The sequence below is a fragment of the Phyllostomus hastatus genome, unplaced genomic scaffold (assembly GCF_019186645.2).
Source record: "Phyllostomus hastatus isolate PE091 unplaced genomic scaffold, TTU_PhHast_1.1 phas_scaffold_46, whole genome shotgun sequence".
Taxonomy (NCBI): Eukaryota; Metazoa; Chordata; class Mammalia; order Chiroptera; family Phyllostomidae; genus Phyllostomus; species Phyllostomus hastatus.
The window spans coordinates 12,989,144-13,014,780 of record NW_025334032.1 but is presented as its reverse complement, the minus strand read 5'-3'; the positions used below and the strand labels follow the sequence as shown (position 1 = coordinate 13,014,780).

Genomic DNA, 25,637 nt, shown 5'->3' with positions numbered 1-25,637 from the left:
TAGGGGTTGGTGGGCTACCGGTTATCTGAATAGATTTTGCACACTCCTGCTCTGCCACCTGCTAGGTGTGGGACCTGGGCAACTTTACCTTCTGGACTTCGGAGCAACCATCCCTAAAATGAGAATTAAACACCAGTTAATAAATGACAGCATTTAGTACAACGCTTGATACCTGAAGGCTTATATTAAACATAGGCTTCCACTTAGCAAAGCCTACTTTATCTCTTGTAAAACTTACGAAAATCTATCTCATAAAGCACGGTAATTAATCCCCACTGTTTAAATGAGGAAGCTAGGCTTAAAAAGCACGTGATCTGCTCGGGCTCACTCTGATGTAATTTAGGTCTGCCTGACAAAACCAGTTCGTGCCGCACCACGATCTCGTTCGCACCAAAACGTAATAGGTTCATTCTTAGAGTGCTGGCATCTTACCACAAAGTTAAAGTGCGCTACAACAGAAGCGAGGGACTTCCGCTCTCAGCGTAGCGTTGGGGGAGCCGCGGGGGGGCGGGAGGCGGGGGGGAAAAAACCGAGCGCACTCGGATCTGCTTGCCTCATTTTCGCCAAAAATCGTCAGAGGGCGGGGCTCGCGCGGTGGCGCTGTTCGTGCGAGGCATTGTGGGAAGGGCGGCCGGTGCAGTCTCGGCTGCCATCTTAGCGATCCTTGGTGGTGCGGCCTTGTCTTTGCAGGCGGCCTTCGTTGCGGCTGTCCACCTCGCTGAGTGATAGAAAGTCAGCTGGCTGACAGTTTTCCTTACCCCGGCTTCAACAAGACGGCCAACCTCTGTCTGGAGGCGCGGGTGAGAGTTTCCAGGAGCGTGCGGGGCCCGAGGCCAGCGGTTAGCCACAGCGTCGCCCGGAAGGATGGGCCGGTCTCGGAGCCGGAGCTCGTCCCGCTCCAAACACACCAAGAGCAGCAAACACAACAAGAAGCGGAGCCGGTCTCGATCGCGGTCCCGAGATAAGGAGCGCGTGCGGAAGCGCTCCAAATCCCGGGAAAGTAAACGGAATCGGCGGCGTGAGTCGCGGTCCCGCTCGCGCTCCACCAACACGGCCGTGTCCCGGCGCGAGCGGGACCGAGAGCGCGCCTCGTCCCCGCCCGACCGCATCGACATCTTCGGGCGCACGGTGAGCAAGCGCAGCAGCCTGGACGAGAAGCAGAAGCGAGAAGAGGAGGAGAAGAAAGCAGAATTCGAGCGGCAGCGAAAGATGTGAGCGCCCGCGGGGGAGGGGCGGAAACCGGGGAGTGAGCTTGGGCGCGGGGAGTGGGAAATGGGGGTTCTGGGTTAGTGGGGGTTCGAGAGGGAGGTTGGAGGGTCGCTGAAACCCGCCAGAGAGGCTCCAGAACTGGCTTGTGGAAAGGCTGCGGCCGTACACACCTACGAATTGGGTGGGGAGGAAACTAGTGGGGCTTGAGCAGGAAAACCTTAGAGGGAGAAAGCGATTTTGGCGCGAGAGGGGTAGAGTGTGCCGGAAGTAGCGGGTGGAGTTCGCGGTGGGGTTAGAGAGTGGCGTTGGCCGGAGGACGGGGGATAAGCCACCAGGAAGACGTGTTCGGAGAACATTTGCAGTACCTCTGGAGAAGAGCAAAGAGAAGTTAACCCTTGGGATGCAAATTGCATTTGCCAAGAGCATTCTTGTACTGCAGCTTAAATTTGGGACTGGGCTTCCCCGGAATAAGACACTTTTAGGTGGTCCAACAATACAACCCTCCAAAATGAATTTTTCTTTAATGTATTCCTGTTTAAAATGTCACGGTCGCTTTTCTTTTCTTGGACCTACTCGTGGTGTAAAAACAATGCACATACCTTAAGTGTACAGTAGGATGAAATTTAATGCTTGAATTCACCGGATTAACCACCATACCAAAGTTACCTTTTTTTACTACTTTTTAACTTTGACTTCTATTATTCTGTAGCAAACTTTGGTGTAAACTTGATATTTGCTTCCCCTTGTAGTGTACTGGCTGTTTAGAAAACACTTGAATATTTGAGTTCATTTTTGCATTGCTTACGCTCAGAATTTTTATGTAAGAAAACTTATTATCACACACTGTTTGGGTAAAATGTATTTCTCCTGTATCTTTTTATACCAGAGTAAGTGTAAATAATCCCAAACTAATGAACTTTTGGTTTTAAAATGTAGTGTTTAGTTTTGTTTTAAGATCATGGTACTCTACTCTGGACATTCCTTTTCCACAGTTAATGTTGAAAGGTAGTAAAACAGATGTGCTCACTTCCCTTATTTGACTAGTGATCTTCCTCACTTCTTCAGTGAATGTTTGTTTAGAAAGGACTCCTGAGACAGGAAAGTTATTGAATATAAAACGTTCCTGAGACAAATTTATGTGTATTGAATTGTCTGGTGGGTTTTAAATTTTCCTGCAGTTGGGTTTGTATTATGTAGATTTTTCAGCAGAGCTTGTTTCTAAGAGCATCTACTAAAGAGGAAGGGACTGGAACAGTAAGTAATATTATAGAGGAAGCACTACCTGAAGAGGTATTTTGCTGCATTCCTTCAAAGTACGCACAATGCTTTCATCTTTCCTTTATGTCTTAGAACTGTCAGCGATACGTATGAAAACCGAGTACACTAAATGTTTTACAACAAATCTTGATTATATAGAATTCGGTTATTTGGTTTGGAACAAGATTAACCGTAAAGATGTAGCTCTCAAATATCAGCAGATGAACATTTTAAAAAATTAACCTATCTCATAATTTGTGTGAAAAAGACCTTCAAAGAAACTTTCCATTCACTAGAAAGCTAAGATTTGTAGGAAAAGTGAAAGGAAACCTGGTATGCTAAGAATAATTGGAACTATTTAGCGAGCTACACATAATTAACAGAAGAAATCCAGGGATGAAAATCAGGAAATAGAGCAGGTATGTAGTTCCAAGTTGACAGGAGAAGTAAACTACCATTAGCATTTATGAAGGAAGAAAGGGGTAGAGCTAGCAACCACCTGTAAACTGAATTTGTGGGTACCATGAAGTAGACACTACTTTATATGGTCTAAAATCTTAGAAATAATGCAGAGGACACAAGGGAAAGACCTATGTTTTGGAGCCATGGGAGTGGGCAAAAGTTGTCTATTTGTAAATCCCTATTGGTTAGTTCACACAACTAACCAATTCATTGCTCAGTTTATTGAGCATTTAGTGTGCCATGCACTCTGTTAGGTGCTGTTTATATAAAGATGACTGATCCCTGTCCAAGATCTTTTTCTACCTTGAAGATAGATATGTAGGTAGGTGCAAATAGTGGTGTGGTAAATTCATTGGTGGTGATGTGACTGTAGACAGGAAGCATCTTGGATGGGTAAACACTAGTTTTCTTAAGGAATGAGTGGCAAATAAAATAGATTGTCAGGCTAGGTGTAGGGGGTCCCCTGTGGACGAAAGGAGAAATAAAGGGAGGGGGACAGAATGGTCTAGTGTAGAGTAAAAGGGTGAATGTTAAGTTAAAGTGATGGAGTTACTGGAGAGATAAAGTAGAGGCTGGGAGTCACGAGAAGGGTTGTATGCTATATTAAGGAGCTTTGATTTCATCCTAAAAACTGGAAAGGCTTTAAGCATGAAACTGGCATGGGACTTTTTAAAAACATAGATTCCTGTACAGGATAGAAACTAGTCCACACAGGAGTAGTGAGGGAGCAGTTGTTGAAATGGAAAAGGGCAGAAATAGGTAACATTTAGAACCAATAAAATTGGATGTAAAACATAAGGACAGAAAGCATTAATAATACTGACTCTCGTTTATATTGTGGTTATTTCAACTCAGCCACCAAATATTTAAGTAACTACTGTATCTCAGACACTGCTTAAAATGTCAGAAACCCAGTGGAGAGGGGAGAGGGAAAAATCAAAGCCTGACCCTTGCACTGTAGGTAGGCACTGATTTTTAGACATAGTGGTTTTACCCTAGGTTGATATAGGGAACAGATAAGGGTGAAACCTTAAGAATAGAATGATCCAGGGAGAATGGATGGAGAAGAGCAGTTGGTTCAATAAACTGAAAGAACTTTAGGGAAAGTTTGTATTTACAGTTGGATGGAAGAAGACAAGCAGAAGGTGGAAGCTGAGAATGGGTACCACAAGAAAATGTAGTGAGTGTCAAGTGTACCTTCAAGAAATCCAGTGTGAGATGGAGACAGACAGCAAAATTAGAATCTTCTGTTGGGTTTAATGAATTAAAAAAAAACTCTGTGGTAAGTTTGGAAACCAGATTGCTTGCCACTTAACCATTCTGGGGCCCTGTATAGGTCACCTACCTGTGAGCTTGATTTTTTACTTGTGAAATGGAGAGACCTGTCTTACTTATTGTGAAGATTAGAAATAGTGCATTTAAAGTTTGAAGACAATGCTTGTATAATGGACCTCAATAAATAATGTTACTTAATATAACTTATGTAAATGCAGTCAGATTAAGCCTGGTGAATATAAGAATTGATCTTACAAGTTGCAATCTTAATGCAGTAAAGGGCAGACCTTAAAATTTTTTAATTTTTTTTTCCATTTTTGCATAGCTAATTCACATGGTTAAATTCAGTTCAGAACCTCTACCTCTCCCCCCTGTGTCCCAGCAATTTAGTGTGGTTCCCTCTCTCTTCTGTGTATCCTTATCATTTCCATGTGTATTTTTTGAGATGCTGTGTATTAACTGTTGAAAAAGTGGACAGCTGAAAATGACTTGAAGCAAATCAGGAAATGTTAATGGCATAGTAACTTAATGTAGCCTGTGGTACCCAGATTGAAGTATGCTTAGTGTTTAACTATATGACAGATTGAGGGTCTTCTAAGTTAGAATATATAAACTGACCCTGGAGATCTGTATAGGGTTTATTCAAAGACTACTCAAAGAGCTTATTGTGAGAGCAAAGAGTACCATTTATGAGCAGATTTAGTAGATGGAACTATGTGTTTTGGGGAGGTTAGAAATCTAGCTAAGTGTTGATAAGAATTTTATACATTTTAAAATAATTATTTTGATATTTAAGTCTTTGTGTATGTCTTTGCCTCTCACATTCACCCTGGAGAAACAATGAAGGGTAGTATAGTGCTTAAAGACCATTGGCTTTGGAATCTCCCCAGGTAGAGAGTCACCTCTCAGCAACATGAATGAGGTGGAGCCCAGTGAGTGAACTGCTTAGCCTCAGGAACTGTCAAAGGTGTAAATGATGACATGGTGTATAAAGTTGTTGGCAGAGTATTTAGTATCTATTCAGTACTTACTAAATGCTGTTTGCTAATTTTAAAGCAATTCCTAGAAGGAAGCTCCTAGGGTTGAGTTCATACATTTTAAAAGAATATTGTTGCAAGCTGCTCTGTACAAAGTCATTCTGTCCTTTACCAGTGCAGTTTTGTCGTTGCTGCTTTGTTTTAATAGTTGCCATTTTAAAATTGATTTTCACTAGTGTTTTTAAAACAACTGAGAGCGTGGAGAAAATGGAGACCTCCTGTTACACCATTTCCATTGAAAAACTTGAAGATTTTAATCCAACCTTTTAGTCAGTGGCATGAAATGTTGGCAAGGAAATAGATTCAACAGAAGAGTCTGAGGAAAAGATTAGAGAGATAGAAGAACTTCTAGAGACAGACACCTACGCAGAAGTTTTAGGGTGTGGATAGTCAGTGGTAGTAGATGATACATATTTTGTAAGATACCAAGTTTTTGTTTTGTTTTGTTTTTTTAAGAAAGTTCCTGTGCCTCTTATAAAAAATCAGCCTAATAGCTGCTTTATCATTCATTGTGATAAATTTGTGATCAATAGAAATTAACTAATGCTTAACAGTTGTACGTGTGCCCATTGGTTTTCTGAATTTAGTATGTGTGGGGAGGGGAATTGAAGCAATATTTAACTTTTCAACACTGGATCTAAAAATTGATTTAAAATTTTTTTCTGATTTACAGGAGTAGCAATTATAACCTCACCAAGAATAACAACAATAAAAATTATATTCTTGGTAATACTTGTAGGGTAACAGTTCTTTTGTGGGGCTCTGACCTTGCCTGTCTCTCAGCAGGACACATAAGCAAGGCATAAGCATAGTCCTCCAGGAACAAAGGAAGATAAGCAGTCTTGTGAGAAACTCCAGTAGGCCATTTCTCATCCTCCCTGTTCAGTTGAGCTTGGGACTTTCCACTTGCCCTCCCCTCTAGATATAAAACTGCTGACCTATAGTTAGAATTGACTTCTTAGCAGCAGAGCAACCCACCACTGTGCTTGTACTGTCTGTCATCCAGCCCCTGTTAATTGGTATCCATCAGTGGGAACAGAGACATGGGAAGCTAATACCATGCTGACCTGGCTTTGTGCTGTAAGTGATAAACTAAATTTATTTTGGCTCCTTTTCTCCTTGCTTGCTTGCTTGCTTACATACTTATTGTGGAAATGTGGCCCTATTAGCCATTGTGCTTATTGCTGTGGCTTAGGGATTGGTTGACAAAAACCCTGAATATGTATCAGGTCTTTTTTGACCTAAGTTAATTTGGCAACTTTTCTGCTGGTAAGCTAACCTAAAGCCTTATCCCATTTTTTCCCTTTTTTTTTTTTTTTTACTTTATATGAAAAATGATAATTGGAACTTTTATATTTAGGAGTTGAGCTTTATCATTTTTGAAATTTTAAAATAAAGTTTCTTGGGTTTCTGTACATTTACTAATTTCATAAGAACCAAGTAGCAAAATGTGTGGGTGTATATACTTCTAAAATTCTGTGTTAGGAAACTTTTCAACTTAATGCAAAAGTACAGAGTAGATGGGCATGTAGTCCTATATACCCATCATTCTGGTTCAGCAGTTGTTAGTCTTACTTGTTTTATCTTTTGTTTTTGTTTTTTTCTGGATAAAACTTTGCTATAGGAAATGTAGTTTAATTTCCATTGAAATTACTGCCTGATTTCCTTTAGATATTCCTGGCTATTTTTAGTATTGGGGTAGGTATCTGTTCTCTTACTGAGGTGCTATAAAGGCTTTTTAAAAGGACACTAATGCTGTATTTTGTTGCAAGTTTAAAAGGAATAAAAGAAAAGAGTTATAGGTACAGCCTGTTAGGCTTTAGTATATTTTTTAAATAAAAATTGCTAATGTAATGGTGGGGAGGAATTACTAAGAAACAAACAAGCAGCAGTCCTGACTGGCGATGGCCTGCAAATCAAAGGGTCACCAGTTCAGTTCCCAGTCTAGGGCCTGTGCCTGGGTTGTGGGCAGGTCCCTAGTGGGGGGCCACATGAGAGGGATCCACACGTTGATGTTTCTTTCCTTCTCTTTCTCCCTCATTTCTCCTATGTCTAAAATAAATAAATTATCTAAAAAGGGAGAGAAATAAGCAATAGTTTTCTTCTAGGTATTGTAGATATGTAGAAACTAAGAAGTTATGCTTGCTCAAATAGCTACTGTCTCCTTGACAAAAAAAAATGTAGAGTTTAAATGCAGAAATTGACATAAACTAGAATGTGAAAAATATACTGGTGTTAGGATGGTATTACTGTGAATAAGTAACAAGAGTTGAAAATGAAAGCACTAGTTTGGGAATAGAATCACCCCCCAAAATACCAATAGGATTGAAGTGAATTGGGTGTTTAATGGTCACTTAGAAACTATAAAGTCTTCATTAAACAGAAAGAAACCAGTGAAATTAATTTTAATATATTTCCCATCTCTCTCAAAATGAGATCTTTTGTATTTTAACCTTTAGGTCAAACTAGACCACATGTGAGGCTATCATTGAATACCAGTGGTATAAAACTTGCAAGGTTTCCTCTATAATGATGTGATCATTGACAGTATTTTCAGTGCAGAATTTTACTTTGATTAGAAGTAAAATTGTTGGCTCATAATATCCAAATGGTATTAAATAATTAAAGCATGCTTAATTGGGCTTTTTAATAGAACTGATGACAAATACAATTTTTTTACCCACTTTTCCATCTCTGGAAGACCTTTTAATTGAAAATTAGTTAACAAAAGAAAAGGTACAATAAAGTGTATAGAGTTGAGAACCTGAATAAAGTGGTCTTTATGTTCACTAAAAGCTACATAGCTGCTGCCTTAGCAGTCAGAATCTCTTTGAGTCTATATTTATTCTGATTTTGCTTGAGGGGGAAGAAGAGGGAAAATGACTTTTGCCGGTCTGAATTGCTTGCTACATAATGGTTGTTCCTGATTTTTCTGTAGCTCAAACCTTATTTAGACTGGGTGGATTGGCAGATGAGCAAATTTGTGTATTTCTGGTTTGTCTTTTGGTTGTAAAGTTGGTAACAAAAGTGGATTTCCTATTTCAGATTTGCTGTACATTTCTAAAAAACTGATGAATTAAGCTGTTTGTATATAGTAGTTTTTTGTGTTCAGAAAACGAAAGGGGGAAATCATGGTTTTATATTTGAATTTCTACATCACTTAACATCTTGGCATCTATTATTTCCTTGAATGTTACATGAAATTGAATTGTAAAATCAGAGAAACCTATAATCAGGCTCAATGTTTTATAGGTTTGTAACTAGTTTTAATTTTTAGGTTTATTCCTTATTTTATCTAAGTCATTTTTTCCACTTTATTTGCTAGCCGGCAGCAGGAAATTGAAGAAAAACTCATCGAGGAAGAAACAGCACGAAGAGTGGAAGAATTGGTAGCAAAAAGGGTAGAGGAAGAATTAGAGAAAAGGAAGGATGAAATCGAGCGAGAAGTTCTTCGAAGGGTGGAGGAAGCCAAACGCATCATGGAAAAGCAGTTGCTCGAAGAACTCGAGCGACAGAGACAAGCTGAGCTTGCAGCACAAAAAGCCAGAGAGGTAACGCTCGGTCGTTTGGAAAGTAGAGACAGTCCATGGCAAAACTTTCAGTGTCGGGTGTGCCTCCTGCTCAGTTCAGAAAGAGATGGAATACAGACTAATTCCTTTCTCATCTAAACTTAACATTGCTGCGAAAGTTAATTTTTTAGCCTATTGAGAAGTGCTGACTGATATTTAAAAGTTATTTTCATAAAACGTATTCAAGGAAACTTCGATTTAATGGAACTGGCTTACATGTTTGAGAAGTGTTTGAAACTTTTGCCATGGCTGCAGGACTTACATTCTTTTTTGGGAGGGTGGGGGGACACAGGGAGTGGTAAAGGTAAAAGGTTAAAATCCACCTGTGGTTATGTATTCTTTTCTGTTTATCACTCTTATCACCTAGACTGTGAGAGGCTTTTTGCCTTCAGTCAGATTAAAAAGAGCAGGGCCTAATATTGAGTGATGAGAGCACCTGCTTTTGATAAATAGGTTTTCTTGCTCTTTTTCCTTCTTTTATCCCTAACCCCTTACCCCAAATTCTGCTTCGACACAATGGACTAATTCTAGCATTCTGATCATAAGGCCCTCCATTTTCTTAATGTGTTTCAAAGAATCTTTTTAGGAAAAAATGTCCAGATTATTCATCCACTTTTTAGTATCTACTAACAACTCCTTTTTTTCTCTAGAGAGTTATGAAGGAACAGGTTGTCCTTGTCTGGAGTCAAGCTAAACACATGATTTGTTTTTATCAGCAGCTGGAGCAGAAGTTGAAAATGTCTTTCTGTGAGACAGTAATTTGCTACTGAAGCTTTATGGCTTATTTGCACTGATTACTCCAGGATCCTAAAACTTGTTAAAAAATCACTAAAACACTCAAGGCAAATTACTTTACAGCACTGGGTGTCCCTCAACATAGTTTGCATAATGAATGTGAATTCAATTGGTGTGTGCTACAGGGAATCCTGTAGATATATTTTCTTGAATTTAAATATCTGATCCAAAATAAATGCTTATTGTCATTTTTATTTTTAGTCTTGGCATTATTGTGGACAAGTTGATGCTAATCTCTGTTTTCTAGTTAGTTTAGCTTTTCAAATGTATTTTCTGTTTGCTGTCTTTAACTAGATACACATGTCTGGTGGATATCACCAACTATATACAATTGAATGTATGAAACTTGTATCTGTGCTTTGAATTATGAGGATATTTTTGGAGTAATGGTGCTGTCTTGTAGCGAGTTATTAATCATAGGAAGATTTTTTTCTCTTCATGTGCTTTTTGTTTCATATTAACAATTTTTTTTTACACGGACACAACCCTCTGACAGTCTTTCCAAATATTAAAATCATTTGACTATGTATGCTGTGATCTGAACACTGCCCAAACCATCAAGCAATCTTCATATAGTTTGCATTATAAAATCTCATTAAATTCTCCAAGAAAAAAATAAATTACAGAATTTTATTTCCTGACTATGCACCCACTGGATTCCTGAATTTCAATTCAGACTGTAGATGACAAGATAAGCTGCCTTTAGAAATTGTCAACATCTGAATGTTAAGTCCATTTTCCCCATGGAAGAAGCCCTTAGTTCCATGAAGTATGGATTACCATTTGTATTTTTCACTAACAGTAAATGTATTTTTCTTATTAATTGTTTGCCTTAGGAATGATGAATTACATTTTTTGTTCCTTCTTACCATAAACATCTGCATTCCTCAGCTCAGCCTTCCTTGTATGTTGTTTCTTTATAAATGGTTGAGCTGCTGATGCAGGTATTGCCAAGCTAACAGTACAAATCATTTTAAAGAGGAAGCTGGCGTGTATGGCAGCCGAGGAGCACACTCTGCAGGACACTGGACAAGACAGTAAATATTCAACTTTTAATGCTGATTAAAGGAGTATAGGTAAAGAATACGTAGGTATACATAATTGGTGAGACAAATATTCACTTTATTTATATTTTATATTATTTTTTTAATTTGGTAAATACTATTCCAGTTTTGTAGTTGTCCTTGTTGATTTGTGTGATATTAAAGTATTAGTAATAATTGCCAGGAACCTATCAATTAGGGAGGGTTTAGTCGGTTGCTGTTTGGACTGGGAGGGATGATTGAAATTTAGGGTTAGAAACAAATTTTAGTGGCTGCACAGTTTATCATTTGTCAGACAGAAGGTAGCTATAAAGCTACCCTGTAAGTCAGATCAAAAAAGTGCAGAGGAAGATTAGTAAATATTTATCAATAAAAATAAGCATTTTATTTTTCTAACATCTTAACATGTCCTCCCCTTTAGGAGGAAGAACGTGCAAAACGTGAGGAGCTAGAACGAATACTGGAAGAGAATAACCGAAAAATTGCAGAAGCACAAGCCAAACTGGTATGTATAAAGTATACATAAATAATTCTTTGTGTTCTTTTTTCAAATTTTGCAGAATGATTGTGTTCTCTGTAATTGTTAGTTTTCTGGGTAATTGTAAGAGACGTGAGGTAAAAGTGGAATAGTTCACTAGATTTTAGCTACTGTGTTCCAAACTACTTTATCTGGGGGACAGGCCAGATATTCTAATGAGTCTGAAGATAATTTCAAAATTTGCAGTTGACTAAAACAGATTTCCTGGGGGAAATTGTACGATATTCATTCCCAGTTTTTTCTATTCCTACCTTATTCACACTTCTATACCTAAAAAAAGAAGTGGAAAGAAGAGCTTGAAAGTATTTAAACCAACTAATAAGCAGCATTTCACTCTGCATTAGTTGCCTTGTTACCAGTTACTACACAGAATAGTATATAGTTCATAATAAATGTACCACATTATAAATTCTTTTTCCTGTTCCAAGTTTATAATCTAACAAATACAAAGACTTAATTAATTATAACATGATACATAGAGATGGAAAAGGTGATACAGAGCAATTTTTTAAAAAAAAAAAACAGAAAGCTACAAGGAAGAAGAAAACTAGAATTAAAAGGCTGTGGATATGATCAATCTGAAAAACAAAAATGGGTGTGTTGATGCCTAGGGACTTCTTGGCCTTTTTATATTCCTCTAGTAGTTTTTTTGTTTATTCTCATGGACCATAAAAATAAGATTTTCTGTGTATAATTACTGGGGAAAAGGTCATCAAGTATATCACAGAGCAGTGCTTCCCAAGTGGTGGTAATTGGCCAGGTTTTGTTTTATATTGTAATTCCATTTTGTCTCAGACTTCTACTTTTGGAAAATACTGTTAAGGTGAAATATTAGAAAAATAATCACTATAGGTTTTTAGACTGTCACTGGACCATGGGCCCTTAGACTAGCACATAGTGGTTCTTTAACATTTGAATATGACCTAATAGATTGGTGACACTATTCTGGCTTCATGTTACTGATAAAACGTGGGTACAAAGGTATCTTTAGGAGAAAGAACTTGGAATTTGATAAGTTTTGGTAATTTTTGGACATCATAATTTGCTTCTTGTGTTCAGTTCAGCAAGTTGAAAGCATGAGAAATTATTGTTGATGTTGGAGAAAAGTTTTAACTGGTTTTATGTGCTTTCAAGGAACGAGTATCCTTTGTTGAGTAGAAGATAAAAAAAAGCTAATTGTATAAAGATGCAAGGCACATGCTAAAGTTTCTTTCATTTTTGTTGTCCTTTTCTCTTCCTCTCAGTTTTTTGAGCACAGCTCTTTATAATCTTTATACATTTATTAAGAAATATTACATGGAACATATTGAAAGGTTCATTAAAATAATATTTAAGAAAGGAATGTAATAGTGTTGGAGGCAGCATGGGACTTTCTTGGGTATGTCAATAGTACTAGTTTATCTTGTTGAACCAACAGTTCTGTTCGCTTCATGACATGATAAATGTGCTGGAAATGTAGAACTGTTCGTTCTATATAAAACAAAAAGAAGGGGATGCTTTTTAGCTTCTAGAAAGCAAGGAAGACAGATTGTCCATTCTTAACTATTCACATAATCCGTATTGAGAAACTAATGTTTTAAAAAACAATTTGGAGATTAAAAATAGACAAGGCATTAAGTTTTCTTAATGCATTTAATGTATTAATTATCAAGACAAGGACAGCTCGAAGAAGGTTGACTAATGATATGGAAATATTTGGTAAATGGTATGGACTGTGCGAGATAATTGACATAGTTACCCTGTGAGGGACATGCCTGAGCTGAATCTGGATAGATCATTAGAAGTTTAATTTAGGGTGAGGCCAAGAGGATGAGGAAATTAATTAGGTCAAAGGCCTTTCCAGAAGTAGAATTAAAATAAAGGCAAGAGTGTGTGGGATCTCTCAGGCTAGTGGAAAAAGTAGTAGTAGTTGTTTTAGTAGTAGCAGCAGCAGTAGCAGCAGCAAACCAACTGTATGTGTAGTAAGAAATAGAATGGGAGGTGAGGTTTTGAAAGCAGTTTAAAGACAGGTTAATCTGCCTGTCTTAAGATAGCAGAAAAGAAAGTATCCTGGGGACGATTTCTAAAAGAGAAGCCCATCTCACTAATAGGGTGAAAAAGATTTGAGAGATTTGAAAGAGGTACACATAAGTAAGAATGAAAAGGAGCTATAATAATTTCATGAAAGTATATCTCAACCTCAATAGGAAAGCAATGAAATGCTTCCCCTTTTTCTCTAATACTAAATACCAAATTAGAAATGGCTTTTTTTTTTTTTCTTTTTTTTTTTTCGGTATCAGATGTTGGCAAAGATATGGGCATCCTGGGAGTTTGAATGGGTATGCCCGTTTTAGAAAATGACAATAACAGGAAACTTAAATTCTGCTTCTAAGAATGTATCTTGTGGAATCTGAACCAGATACAAATAAATCTACAAAGATGCTCTCTACAATATTATTTGGAATTTTGAAAATTACTCAGGTTTTACATAAATTATAACATCTACACACAGTGGGTTTTCTGTAGTCAGAAAATATTTGCTAATACAGAGGAGAAATAGCTAAATACAGTATTATCCTAATTCCAAGAATATGTTTACACATTTTATAGACAGGGGAATATGCCATAGTGCTAAGAATAATCTAATTGGCAGACTTATATGTAACTTTATTCTAGTTTCTACATTTTCTATAAGTAAAAATATTAGTAAAGAAAATATATTTAAACCACACTTAGACCAATTTTTTTTTAAGTTTTATTGATTGATTTTTAGAGAGAGAGGAAGGGAGAGGAGAAATACTGATTTGTTGTTCCACTTATTTATTGGTTGATTTCCCTGACCAGTGATAGAACCTGCAACCTTGGTGTATGGGGCAGTGCCGTAACCCAAGGGTCCCGCTCCCTCCACCCCCTAGAGTGGTCTGTTAGAAACCAGAAACCTAAACCAGAGCAGAGAGCAAGCGAAGCTTCCTGGCATTACTCCCTGAGCTCCACTTCCTGTCTCCCCTCTACCCATCCCTGGTGCCAAAAAGGTTAGGGACCACTGCTCTAACCAATTGAACTACTGGGTCAAGACTCTTGACTAACTTTTTAGTACATCCTTGTGGCAAAAGTTCAAAGATTGGTCCCAGTAATTAGCTTAGCCACACAGGCTATCTCTTGTATGAAAATCATGTTAAGTGCTATAGACTAAAGGTAATTTTAGCTCATTTCAATTTCAAAGTGTTTATCAAGATATTTGATAATATCTGTGCATAAGGAAGCAAAAACTATTAACAGACACAAAATCAAATAATCCAAATGTGGCTTGGCTTGGCTTGACTTGGCTTTTTTGTCAGATTGGGTCCTGGTTCTTGGGTGAGTGCTGGTAATGCACAAGTATCTTCAAATAATTAGGAAACTTTTAAGTTTTCTTTTCCACATTTTTTTTATGATGTACCTGGCAAAAGCCCAGATATTATGTATATGATTCTTATTTAGAAAGGGAAACAGACTAAGAAAGGTGATAGATGTTGATAGGGAATAAAATGTTCTAAAAGGTTGTCACTAGCAAAAAGGACTGTCACACTATCCCCTGGTCAAAATGCCAGGATATGTAACCTGGTTAATTACTTTGCATGTAAATACCTAAACTGTAATAAGTCAGGCCAACAATTTCTAGTGAATTGTAAACATGCTGATAAGAAAGAAAAAATCCATTTTAACTGGTGGGGGGGGCATTCTTTTAAGCTTTAAAATAATGTGCAAATTAAAAGTCCTGGGTTTGCAGATTGTTTTCTCTAATATTGAAATCGTTTCCCCCTTACCAAATAGGGAGATTAGCCATGTTCATTGTGCTTTTAACACATTTGACCTCACTAGTTTGAGAGATGAAAAAAAAAGAGTACCATACATGGAAAGTATTCACATATTTAAATTTAAAGTAAACCAGATAACACTTTGCAATGAAGAGACACTTCTGAAAAGACTTCATAGCAAAACGTAAGCAAGAATTTTTTAAATGAATTTATACAGTAAGCTGAAAAGTGACCCCCATACCCTATGTCCTAATCCCTGGAACCTGTGAATGTTAATATTGCCCTCCAATAAAGGGTCTTTGCAAGTGTGATTTAACTTAAGGATTTTGAGATGAGGGTATTTATCCCAGATTATCTTCTATCCCCTAATTGCCATTATACATATTTAGAGGGATACAGAAGAGTTTACCATACAACCCACAGGAAAAGCTAAAAACAGCAGAGAGAGATTTGAGGATTCTGGCCTTGAGGATTGGTGTGATATAGCCAGAAGTCAAGAAATTCTGGCAGCCACCAGGAGCTAAAAGACGCAAGGAACAAACTGCTCTAAAGCCTCCAGAGGGAGAAAGGCCCTGCTGACACCTTGACTTGGGTTCAGTGATACTGATGTCTAACTTCTCTTCTCCAGAATAATGTCGTGTTTTCAGCTACCTAGTTTGTGATAATTTATTACTTAAAAATGTGGAATTGGTTTTGGAATTAGACATTAGGTAGAATCTGGAAGAATTTAGAATCAATCATATGATAGAAAATATCTAGACTTCTTTAAAAAGCCTCTTAGGTAGAAATGCAGATTTCAAAGGCACTTCTGGTTAGGATTCAGAAGCAGATGAACATGTTACTGGAAACTGGAGGGGAAGAGGTCCTTGTTATGTAGTGGGAGAAAACCAAGCTGAATTGTGTCCTACAGCTGTGTGGAAGTCAGAACTTTAAGTGAGGAACTTGCATATGTAGCTGACGATATTTCCCAAGTGTTAAAGGTGAAATCTGGTTTGTACTTGGTGTTTATAGTAAAATTTGATAAGAGATAAATTGAGAGAACTGGTAAGTAAAAAGCACTGAGCACTGAATGTTTGGGAAGTTTTTCAGTCTATCTGGATTACAAAAAAAAAAAGCTAAATTAGGAGACTCATTGTTAGAAAAACTTGCTCTGGAAAGAAGGCCTGGGGTATATGCCTGAAAAACCTTTTGCCGTTGCTGGAGAGATTATTCATGTGATCATGAAGAGATTATGCAGTCATTTGAGCAAAAGCCAGGATTAGATGAGATTATCCAGAAAAGCTTTGAAGGAGCCTCTGCTCTAGTGGTATACATAGGGGCCCCACAGTGTTTTTGAGTCTTAATGTCAGCAGAAGAAATACTGCCAACTTGGACTGAAAGAAACCGAGAGAATACATAATGATGAAAGGTTGTCAAGATTCCCAACAGACTCCACTCATGTAGGAAAAGGTGATATGAAGACACAACAGAGAGAATTGAAGGTACTGGCCTGAAAGATTTGAGTGATGCTTCTACAAGCCAAGGAACCCTGGCAGCTGGAAGAGGCAAGGAACAGATTCTCTCTTAGAGCCTTCAGAAGGAGTGTGGCTTAGTCAGCATCTTGAGTTTGTTCCAGTGATAATGATTTCTGATTTCTTGCCTTCAGAATAAATTTTTGTTCTTTTAGGCTATTCAATTTGTGGAAATTTGTTACAGCAGTTACAGGAAACTAACATGGTTGGAAAAAGAATGGGGCATTTATAGAAGAATGAGCATATATCACTTGAGACAGCACAGTTCTTATGATAGCTAATAGTGTTATATATATACACATTTTAGTAGCATGGCACAAAATGTAAATATCAATTAAGTATTTTAACTTGAAATGGTGGGAAAGTTAAGGAAGGATTTTCGATCAGTGAGAGGATTATCCCTAGTTGATAAGATATGAAGCTGATTTAAGATTCTGTTAGTGTATTATGGGCAACTGTTCAAAAAACTTTATGAACGTTATTATATTGACATTGTAGGGTGGCTTGAAAAACAGACTGGAAACAAGGAAGTCTCTGAGGCAATGAAAACATAGGAGCTTGAATTGGTAATGTGGAAGTAGACACTGTAAAGAGAAAAGATACACTTGTTGAGTGATAGGGTGTATAGAAGGAGGAAGAGGAGGAAAAGAGAAGGGAAAGAAAGTTTGTTGTAGTAACTGGGGAAGACCTGATGTAATCATGTTAACAGTCCAGGATCACGAGACATTTAAGGAAAACTTCCACAAACGGGAAATAATGACCAAGACAAAAGAACTGACCTGAAAGAACAGGCAGAAGTTACGTACAGGATATTAAAGAACCACATCTAGATGAGTACAGATTTTCTGTGAAATTTTAATAGATGAGTGCTAAAATCCTGAAGGTATCAGACTTCTCTCCTAAATTCTGGACTGCAGTGATTCTGTGCATAACATTCCATATCAAGCTCAGTTCAGTTTCTTCTTGAAGCAGTTGTCTCCACTTTAAATAATACAGAATCTCAAGAAATGTTACCTAATGTTGAAGCTTCAGAAATATATTTAAGGTTATAAAGGTAACACAAGGGGAACTAAAATAAATTGAGAGGAAAGGGGCTAGAAAGATTGGATTGGGTTGGGGTATGAATAATTTCCATGGACCTGAGAGGTAGGAATTATTTTATTCCTTATTTTTTTTAACCTTGTAACTGAATAACTTCAGAAAATTTTACTAATATATAGTTTACTAAGGGTCAGAACTAATTACATCAAATTTCATTTTAATGTTTTTTTTATTGTTTACCTAAAGTGGGCTGTGTGTATAGTTGTTATGGAGGGGATGATGAATTGAAAAAATAATTGCAAGTGGTAAAAGGAAATAGGGTATGTGTCTTGGGAGGTTGAAATGCAGAAATCCCATGTTTCTGAGTAGTGAGTGGCACAATTCCTAGATACAGTATTTTCTCATTCTTTCTCATACAGTCTATTATGACAAATATTTCTATCTGGATTTTTTTGGTAAAATTTCATGTTTCAAGTAGAGAGTAGTAGGTTTTAATATCCCTGTTTGCTGAAGAGACTGCTACAAAGAACAACCTTAATCCAAAAACTATAATCAGTGTAAGAATACTTAGGATAGGTTTTTTAAAGGCAGTAGGACCTCTAAGGAAATAAAGGAGGTTGGGACAAAAGATACAGGGAGGGGTAAGTAGGCCCTACTTATAATGGTATGTTTTGCCTTTGTGTATTTCATCTCACCAATTTTTGGAGTGGGGTGTAGGGTTGAAAGCCATCTTTGTGAAACGGAACAGGGTCCTGGGTATAATTACTCCAGTATTGTGAGTTGAGCGTTCTCTTTGGCCTTCTTGATGCCCACCATTCAATTCTTATATTATTCAGGCATATACACATGCACTTACCTCTTCCTTGCCACATTGGGAATAATGCTATCTTTTGCATAAATTTGAAGTGAGTAGGGAGGAACAATGTATATTCTCCAGCTAGTGGGGCCATCAGGAAGGAAACAGCAAGTCAGACATATACTGCAGGGGGATGATAGGGTTTAGAAGAATGCCGAACAAATAAGGGGTAGAGTCTACCACACAGATGGATAGGCAGGAAATAATTTTTTCATCATGTGAGAGCCACTATATTAAAATGAGAGATGGCTTTGGTTTTTACTAAAGTAGTCTAATTTTTTTGTTAATTTGTTCGTTTGTTTGTTTGCCAAGGTATAATTGAATAATATTTGTGCTTAATTTAAAGCTATAATAGAACAAAATACAAATATTTATACATAAAGACAGGATATTTGCTGGTTCATTTTATTTATAAAAGTTATTCTATTATCAAGTACTTGTAAGATACTGTATGAATATGTTTAACACTGGGGATTCCACTGTTACCTATAGTCAGAGAGAGATTAAGTTCCCCCACTACATACATACATACTTTTATTTCTTACATTTGCAGGCCTAAATGAAACAAACTTTTATTCTTTTTATCCAATCTAAAGGTAATTTCAGTTCCATAGCATTAGTATTTTTTTGTTTATGAAGGAAGTTACTTTAAAAATATTGTTTTTAATTTTTGACTAGGTAATGAATTACATGATTCAGTTTTTTTTTTCTAGAAAAATAAGTAATGAAATCCCTCTGTCTCTTTCCCTATCCACCCACTTCCCATTCCCATTTCTAAAAGGCATATTCAGTTATGTTTTGTTTTTTCAAAAGTTTGCAATGCATAGTTAGGCAGATACAAATACACATTTTTATTTTTCCCCTTTTTGCACAAAAGTCGCATACATTTGGTACTTTGCTCTCCTCACTTGACAGTGAAACTTGGAGATTTTTCTGTTTTAGTATATAGGGGATCCCTTTTCTTTCTTCCTTTCTTCCTTTCTTTTTTAGTAGCTACACAGTATTTTGTTTTATAGATCTTTAGTTTATTGATAGTTCCATTTTGGTGAATATTAGGGCTTTTCTGTCTTTAGAAACTATGCTTGCAATTAATAACCTTGTACAATTTTGCATGTGTGCAAGTTCACTTATAGAATGAATTTCAGAAACTTAGATTTCTGGGTAAAAGTATTATGAAGATGCAATTTTAGTACCTACTGCCGAAATACTCTTCATAAAGTAACATTTGGCTTTACCTTTGAATTTCTGTCAATATAATAGGGTTAAAAATGCTATGTAATTAAATTTCTCTGATGGGTTGAGGTTGTGATGATGTTCAAACCCTGTATTCCCTAAGGTTCTAATCTGCCGTCCTAGGGGCTGAATTAGAACTTTAGGGAAAAGTGACTTTGGGTGTTGTTGGTAAGGGTTCCCAAGCTCATGCACACACACAGAGTCTTTACTATACTTTGATTCATTTGTACATGCCAACCTCTTAACTCAAATGTGTGATGATTTACTAAAACTTTGGGTAAAGTAATTGGAATATGATTTCACTAGAAGATGATCAGAAGCAGATAATTCTCTTTGTTGTAAATATCAGTGAAAGTCTAAGCAAGAGAGTGGTGATTTGAAACCGATTTTGGTGTAGGATTTCAATAGGAGGAAAATGGCATGAGCAAAGGAGGGAGAGGGAGGCAAGATAGAAAAGATAATTTAAAAGAGAAGAGTAGAAACAAAGTTGGAGCCAGATTATAGAAAGTCCTAAATAGTATGCTAATTTAGGAAATAAAGCCATATTTTGAGCACATTGAAAATCATTGGAAGTTTGAGGGCGTGAGAGAGTAATGCTTTGTAAGAGATGTACCTTGACCTGGTGTGGTAGCAATGAAAATGGAAAAGAAACTTCAGATGAAAGAACATAATAGAAGAATCAACACACTTGAAGACTATTTGGTGGTGTCATGGAAAGAGGGAGGAGACAAAAAGCTATAGAATGTGGGTGGCAGCAGAGAAGATAGAAAAGACATACATTTTAGTGTTAGGCTAGAGGAATTTACATCTTGACCATGTTCAGTATTGAAGGTATCCAGAGCTTTCCCTGGTGGGTTTTCATTAACCCACTAGAAATGCAGTTTAGGAAAAAGATCTGAGTAGGAAGAGATAATTGTGTGTGTGTGTGTGTGTGTGTGTGTGTGTGTGTGTGTGTGTTACATTTCCCACCTTATAAGACTACGAAGACCTAGAAATACATGAAAATCTACTCCTTTTCCATCTTGCCTACCCATCAGATTCCCACTATTTTATTTTTTAATTTATTGATTTTAGAGAGAGAGGGAGACATAAATTTGTCGGTCCACTTATTTATGCATTCACTGGTTTCTTTTATTGTATTTTTTCCATTACCATTTATGCCACCCATACCCTCTCTTTCACTCAAACTCCCCCACACAATGACCATAGTGTTGTCCATGTTCATGAGTCCTTTTTTTCTTTTTTGTTCAATCTCTCCATAACCCCCTAACTTCATAAATTTATGCCCAGAGTTGTTAGCCTGCTGTCTATGAGTATGTGTCTATTTTGTCTGTTAGTCAGTTTGTTCATTAGATTTCACATGAGTGCAATCATACAGTACTTTTCTTTCTCTGACAGACTTATTTCACTTAGTATAATGTTCTCCAGATCTTTCCATACTGTCATTAAGGGTAAAGTTTTATTTTTTATAGTCCGGTAGTATTCCATTGTGTAAATGTACCATAGCTATTTTATCCATTCATTTGCTAATGGATAGATACTTGGGCTGCTTCCAAATCTTGGTTCTTGGCTCTTGTAAATAATGCTGCACTGAACACAGGGATGCATATATTCTTTCTTTTCTTTTTATTTTTAAATTTTTTAAATTAATTAATTTTTAGAGAGGGAAAGAAACATCAGTGTGTGGTTGCCTCTCGTGCACTCCCTACTGGGGATCTGGCCTGCAATTTAGGCCTGTGCCCTGACTGGGAATTGAACCAGCGGCCCTTTGGTTCACAGACTGGCACTCAGTCCACTGAGCCACACCATCTAGGGCCATATATTCTTTCAAATTCATGTTTTGGGTTTCTTCGGATAAATTTCTTAGAAGTGGAATTGCTGGATCTGGCAAGGGAAACAAAAGAAAACATAAATGGGATAACATTGAACTAAAAAGTTTTTGCATAGCAAAGAAAACCATCAACAAAATGAAAAGACAACACACTGAATGGCAGAACATATTCACTGATACATCTAAAAAGGGGTTAATACCCAAAACTTACAAAGAACTTAAAAACTCAACACCAAAAAAAAAGTTCAATTAAAAAATGGGCAAAGGATCTGAATAGACACTTTTTCAAAGAGAACATGCAGATGGCCAATAAACGTATGAAAAAAATGCTCAGTATCATTAATCATCAGAGAAATGCAAATTAAAATCATTATGAAATACCACCTAACACCTGTCAAAATGGCTATCATCAGTAAATCAAGGAACAGGTGTTGGTGAAGATGTGGAGAAAGGAGAACCCTAATGCACTGTTGGTGGGAATGCAAGTTGCTGCAGCCACTGTGGAAAGCAGCGTGGAGTTACTTCAAAAAATTAAAAATCACTGGTTGGTACTTGAATGTGCTGTGACCAGATATTTAAACCACAGCCTTGGTGTATCGAGATGACACTAACCAACCAGCTGGCCAGGGTCCCACTGTTTTTAATTGATATTCTTTCTCTTTAACCTGTATTACCGTGGATTTGCCCCTACTTCCTTACCTTTCACCTTTTAGTCTATAGCCATCAACACCACCACTCCATCTGAAAGCAAAAAGTAGGAAAAACCTGTTTGTTCATTATGTATGTAAAAGTTGGGCTTTTTTTCTACCCATAAGATAAAATTTAATTGTTTTATGTTGAATGCTGAGTCCATTACCTGTCAGTGGAGACAAATAGGAGACTCAAGTTGAAATAAACAGAAGAATAAAGAGAACGGTCACTAAACATATGTTAGTTTTTGACCATGCGAAAAATAACTTTAGTAGAATTAGTGAAGATGGAAATAATGACTTCTTAATATTTGAGTTTGGTAATAGAAAGGCATTCAAAGGGTACAGTGAATGTTTTAAGATCAGATCTGGGGGAGGAAAAGGACAGCTCATTGATAATGAGATTAAAAATTCAAGAATTCAAGGATTTGAGCAAGTTCTCTCTTCCTTGGCACTATTAACATTTGAGGTTAGATATTTGGAGGTGGTGGGGTTGTCCTGTGCATTATTGTAGGGTATCCAGCAGCATTCATGTCCTCTATCTGCCAGATGCCTGGATCCATTCCCCTAGTTGTGATAATCAAAATTGCCACCACACATTTGCCTAATGTCCCCTGGGAGACAGTAGTACAGTTGCACCTGGTTGTGATTTAAGGAAGTGGGCATGATATCTTGGGGAATCAAGGAGAGGCTTGATGAGGAAGAGATGATGAGAATGGCTTCTATTTTCTTGGTAAAGAGGGGAAATCTATAGAACTCTGTAAGGAAGTTGGTTGCTTAAGACTGAAGGAGTTAAATTCATTTCAGGAGTTAATTATATGAGTCCTTTTGAAATTTGATAGAATTTTATAGTCAGGCAAGTCAAAAAAGTTTCCTAATTCCTCTCCAAAGAAAGAAGTCTGTAGTATTTCTTGGTTTTATATTAACAGTATAATGTAGTTTCAGTAGGGTGAGGATATTTTCTATAATTTTTTATGCCTTGCTAATTACAAATCTGGTTATCATAATTGTAGATAAAATACTCTCAATAAATCTGTGCCTTGGTTTGTAGTTGACAATCTGTTAATCTGATAGTACTGAAAAAGGTAGGTATCTATAAAAAAATAACGGGACAAAATGTATACTGATCTCAAGACACGATTTGTAGAAATTTCTATTTTCAAAATGTGTAAGTGCTTTTTCTATAACCATATTTTTGCTAATTTCTCAGTATTTTTTCTTCTCAGTTTTGTGTACTTTTAGGCCAAGTTTTATTAAACATACTATTGTATGTGCCTATTGACTATGAATTCTCACCTGATTTCCCAAGTACTACTAATAAAAGACATGAATTCATAAAAATTTCTACTTTTTTTAACTTCCAGGCTGAAGAACAGTTGAGAATTGTTGAAGAACAAAGAAAGATTCATGAGGAAAGGATGAAACTAGAACAAGAGCGACAACGTCAACAAAAAGAAGAACAAAAAATTATCTTGGGCAAGGGGAAGTCCAGGCCCAAACTGTCCTTCTCATTAAAAACCCAGGATTAAATTGCAAACTGAACTTTTTACAAAGAAAAATGGAAAAACTTTGTATTGTAGCTTCATGTTGAAGTGTTTTTTTGTTGTTTTTGTTTTGCTTTTTGTTTTTGTTTTTGTTTTTTTTGTTTTTGTTTTTTGTTTTTTTTTTTTAATTTGGAAAATCTGGAAAGTTAGCTTGTTCTAATAGGGGCTATGCTCTGCAATTCCTTTTCTTTCCCCTTCCTTCCATTAAGTCAAATCCTTATCAGATCATTGTTGTCTTCTAAAAGTGATATATTTTTCACCTGTTTGAATTCTGTGTTAGTGGTCTGGAAAAGAGCAGATCATTTTATAAAGTATGGATGGTCTGATAAGGTTTTTACTGACCCCACAGACTTCGGAGTTATACTCTGTTTATTACATCATAATGCTGGTTTTGCTGACTTTTTGTTTTTTTATATATTTATAAAAAAAGAAAAAGTTGGTAATTGCATTGGAAGCTCCCGGGGTGTTGCTGAACCTTTGTGGTATATTGTTAAATCAGTGTCCTCATGATACTGTTGCTCTTGATGTTCCTGATACAGGTAAGGAAACAGTTGGTCAGCTCTAATACAAAATATATACAATTCAGTATTGTCTCTGTTCAATTTGTTTTTATTTCATTGACAAAAATCAAACCAGCATTCCCCATTGTGTAAATAAATGATTTTGCTGAATAAAGTAAGTCTTAAATTCATATGTTGAAGCAATTTTTTTTAAGTTCTGTTAAGTCTTAAAGAGGGTGGTTTACTTTTTGATGGTCAACAATTTATAAATCCTAGAACTATGCGATATATATATATATATCTTCTCATTTATACTTTTAACATAGGATTTATATGTGTATTAAATATACCTGTGAATTAGTATTTAATGGCTATTTTTACAAATACTCATTTATGCTGATACAGTAATTATAACATCAGTATTATCTTTAAGAAAGACTAAGCACCCAGAAAAAGATTTAAATTCTCAATCCTGTACCTCTGTTTTAGGATATAAATATTATCACCATAAATAATACTTAATAAAGACTACAGAAAAATGTTTCTAAAATTCATAGAATCTTAGTGGGCCATCAGAAAGAACTTAGCTTTGTACTTTCACAAAAGGCTGAGGTAGTTGAATCATCTTCAGTGTAGAGTACTTGCACGTTTATTTTGGGGACATTTAAACTTAAAACAAGTTTTTGGTTTGTTTTTGCATGTGATATGGATGACTTAACAGAGTAGACTCTGTCTCATTTGTCTTTACATGTTTCTTTTAAGTACTGGTATTAAAACATTTATTAAAGAAAAGAGTATGAATATAAAAATGCTATCTGAGATGCATTAAAATGACATCAAAGTAGAGAAAATGTTCTCCAATATTTTTTGAGACAGTTTGATCAGTCTTTAAAAGTGAAAACATAAGTTACTGAAATGACTAAACAGTAGAATGCTTAGTATATGCATGCTAAGAAAAATGCTATTGCTTTAGTTTGAGCTCTTCAGTACGTCTAATTGTGGTGAGGAACAATAAAATCAGTCTACATATCTTTAAAGGTAGAATTTTAAATAGGCATGAACTGTAGTGAGAACTGACTTCTTAGTAAACATGGTAACTTACTACACTAAAACATTCACTTCATTTACCTAAAGAATATAGGTTGGTTATAAGTTATTTTTTAACCTCTAAATATAGGTTAGCTCTAAATATTTCATGATTCTTACACTTGTTTTTTTAATGTAATTTTTTTTTGGTGGGGGTTTGGTAGATACAGATCCATTGTTCCTAAGCTGTGTATTCAGGTTTTCGGAAATGTTTATTTAAAATTGTTTTGCTATACAAGTGTTCTCAACATTGTATCTAAGAGTAGCCTGGACTGAAAATATTTAAAATCAACTTATGTGTGCCTTTTAATTTTTAAAAAATTCCTTACTGCCACATATGGTGTGAAATCACAGTAAGTTGTTTAGTGACATAATTACAGTATCT

At 36.4% G+C, this 25,637-nt stretch overlaps 1 protein-coding gene across 1 annotated transcript; it reads left to right on the top strand.

Annotated features, from left to right (window-relative positions):
* Positions 1-604: 604 nt before the first annotated feature.
* ARGLU1 (arginine and glutamate rich 1) lies at positions 605-24,357 on the top strand. The gene is made up of 4 exons (XM_045821457.1): positions 605-1,211; positions 8,566-8,791; positions 11,069-11,152; positions 23,487-24,357. The coding sequence occupies exons 1-4, from the start codon at positions 865-867 to the stop codon at positions 23,649-23,651; spliced, it is 822 nt and encodes a 273-aa protein (XP_045677413.1). The 5' UTR covers positions 605-864; the 3' UTR covers positions 23,652-24,357.
* Positions 24,358-25,637: the final 1,280 nt, after the last annotated feature.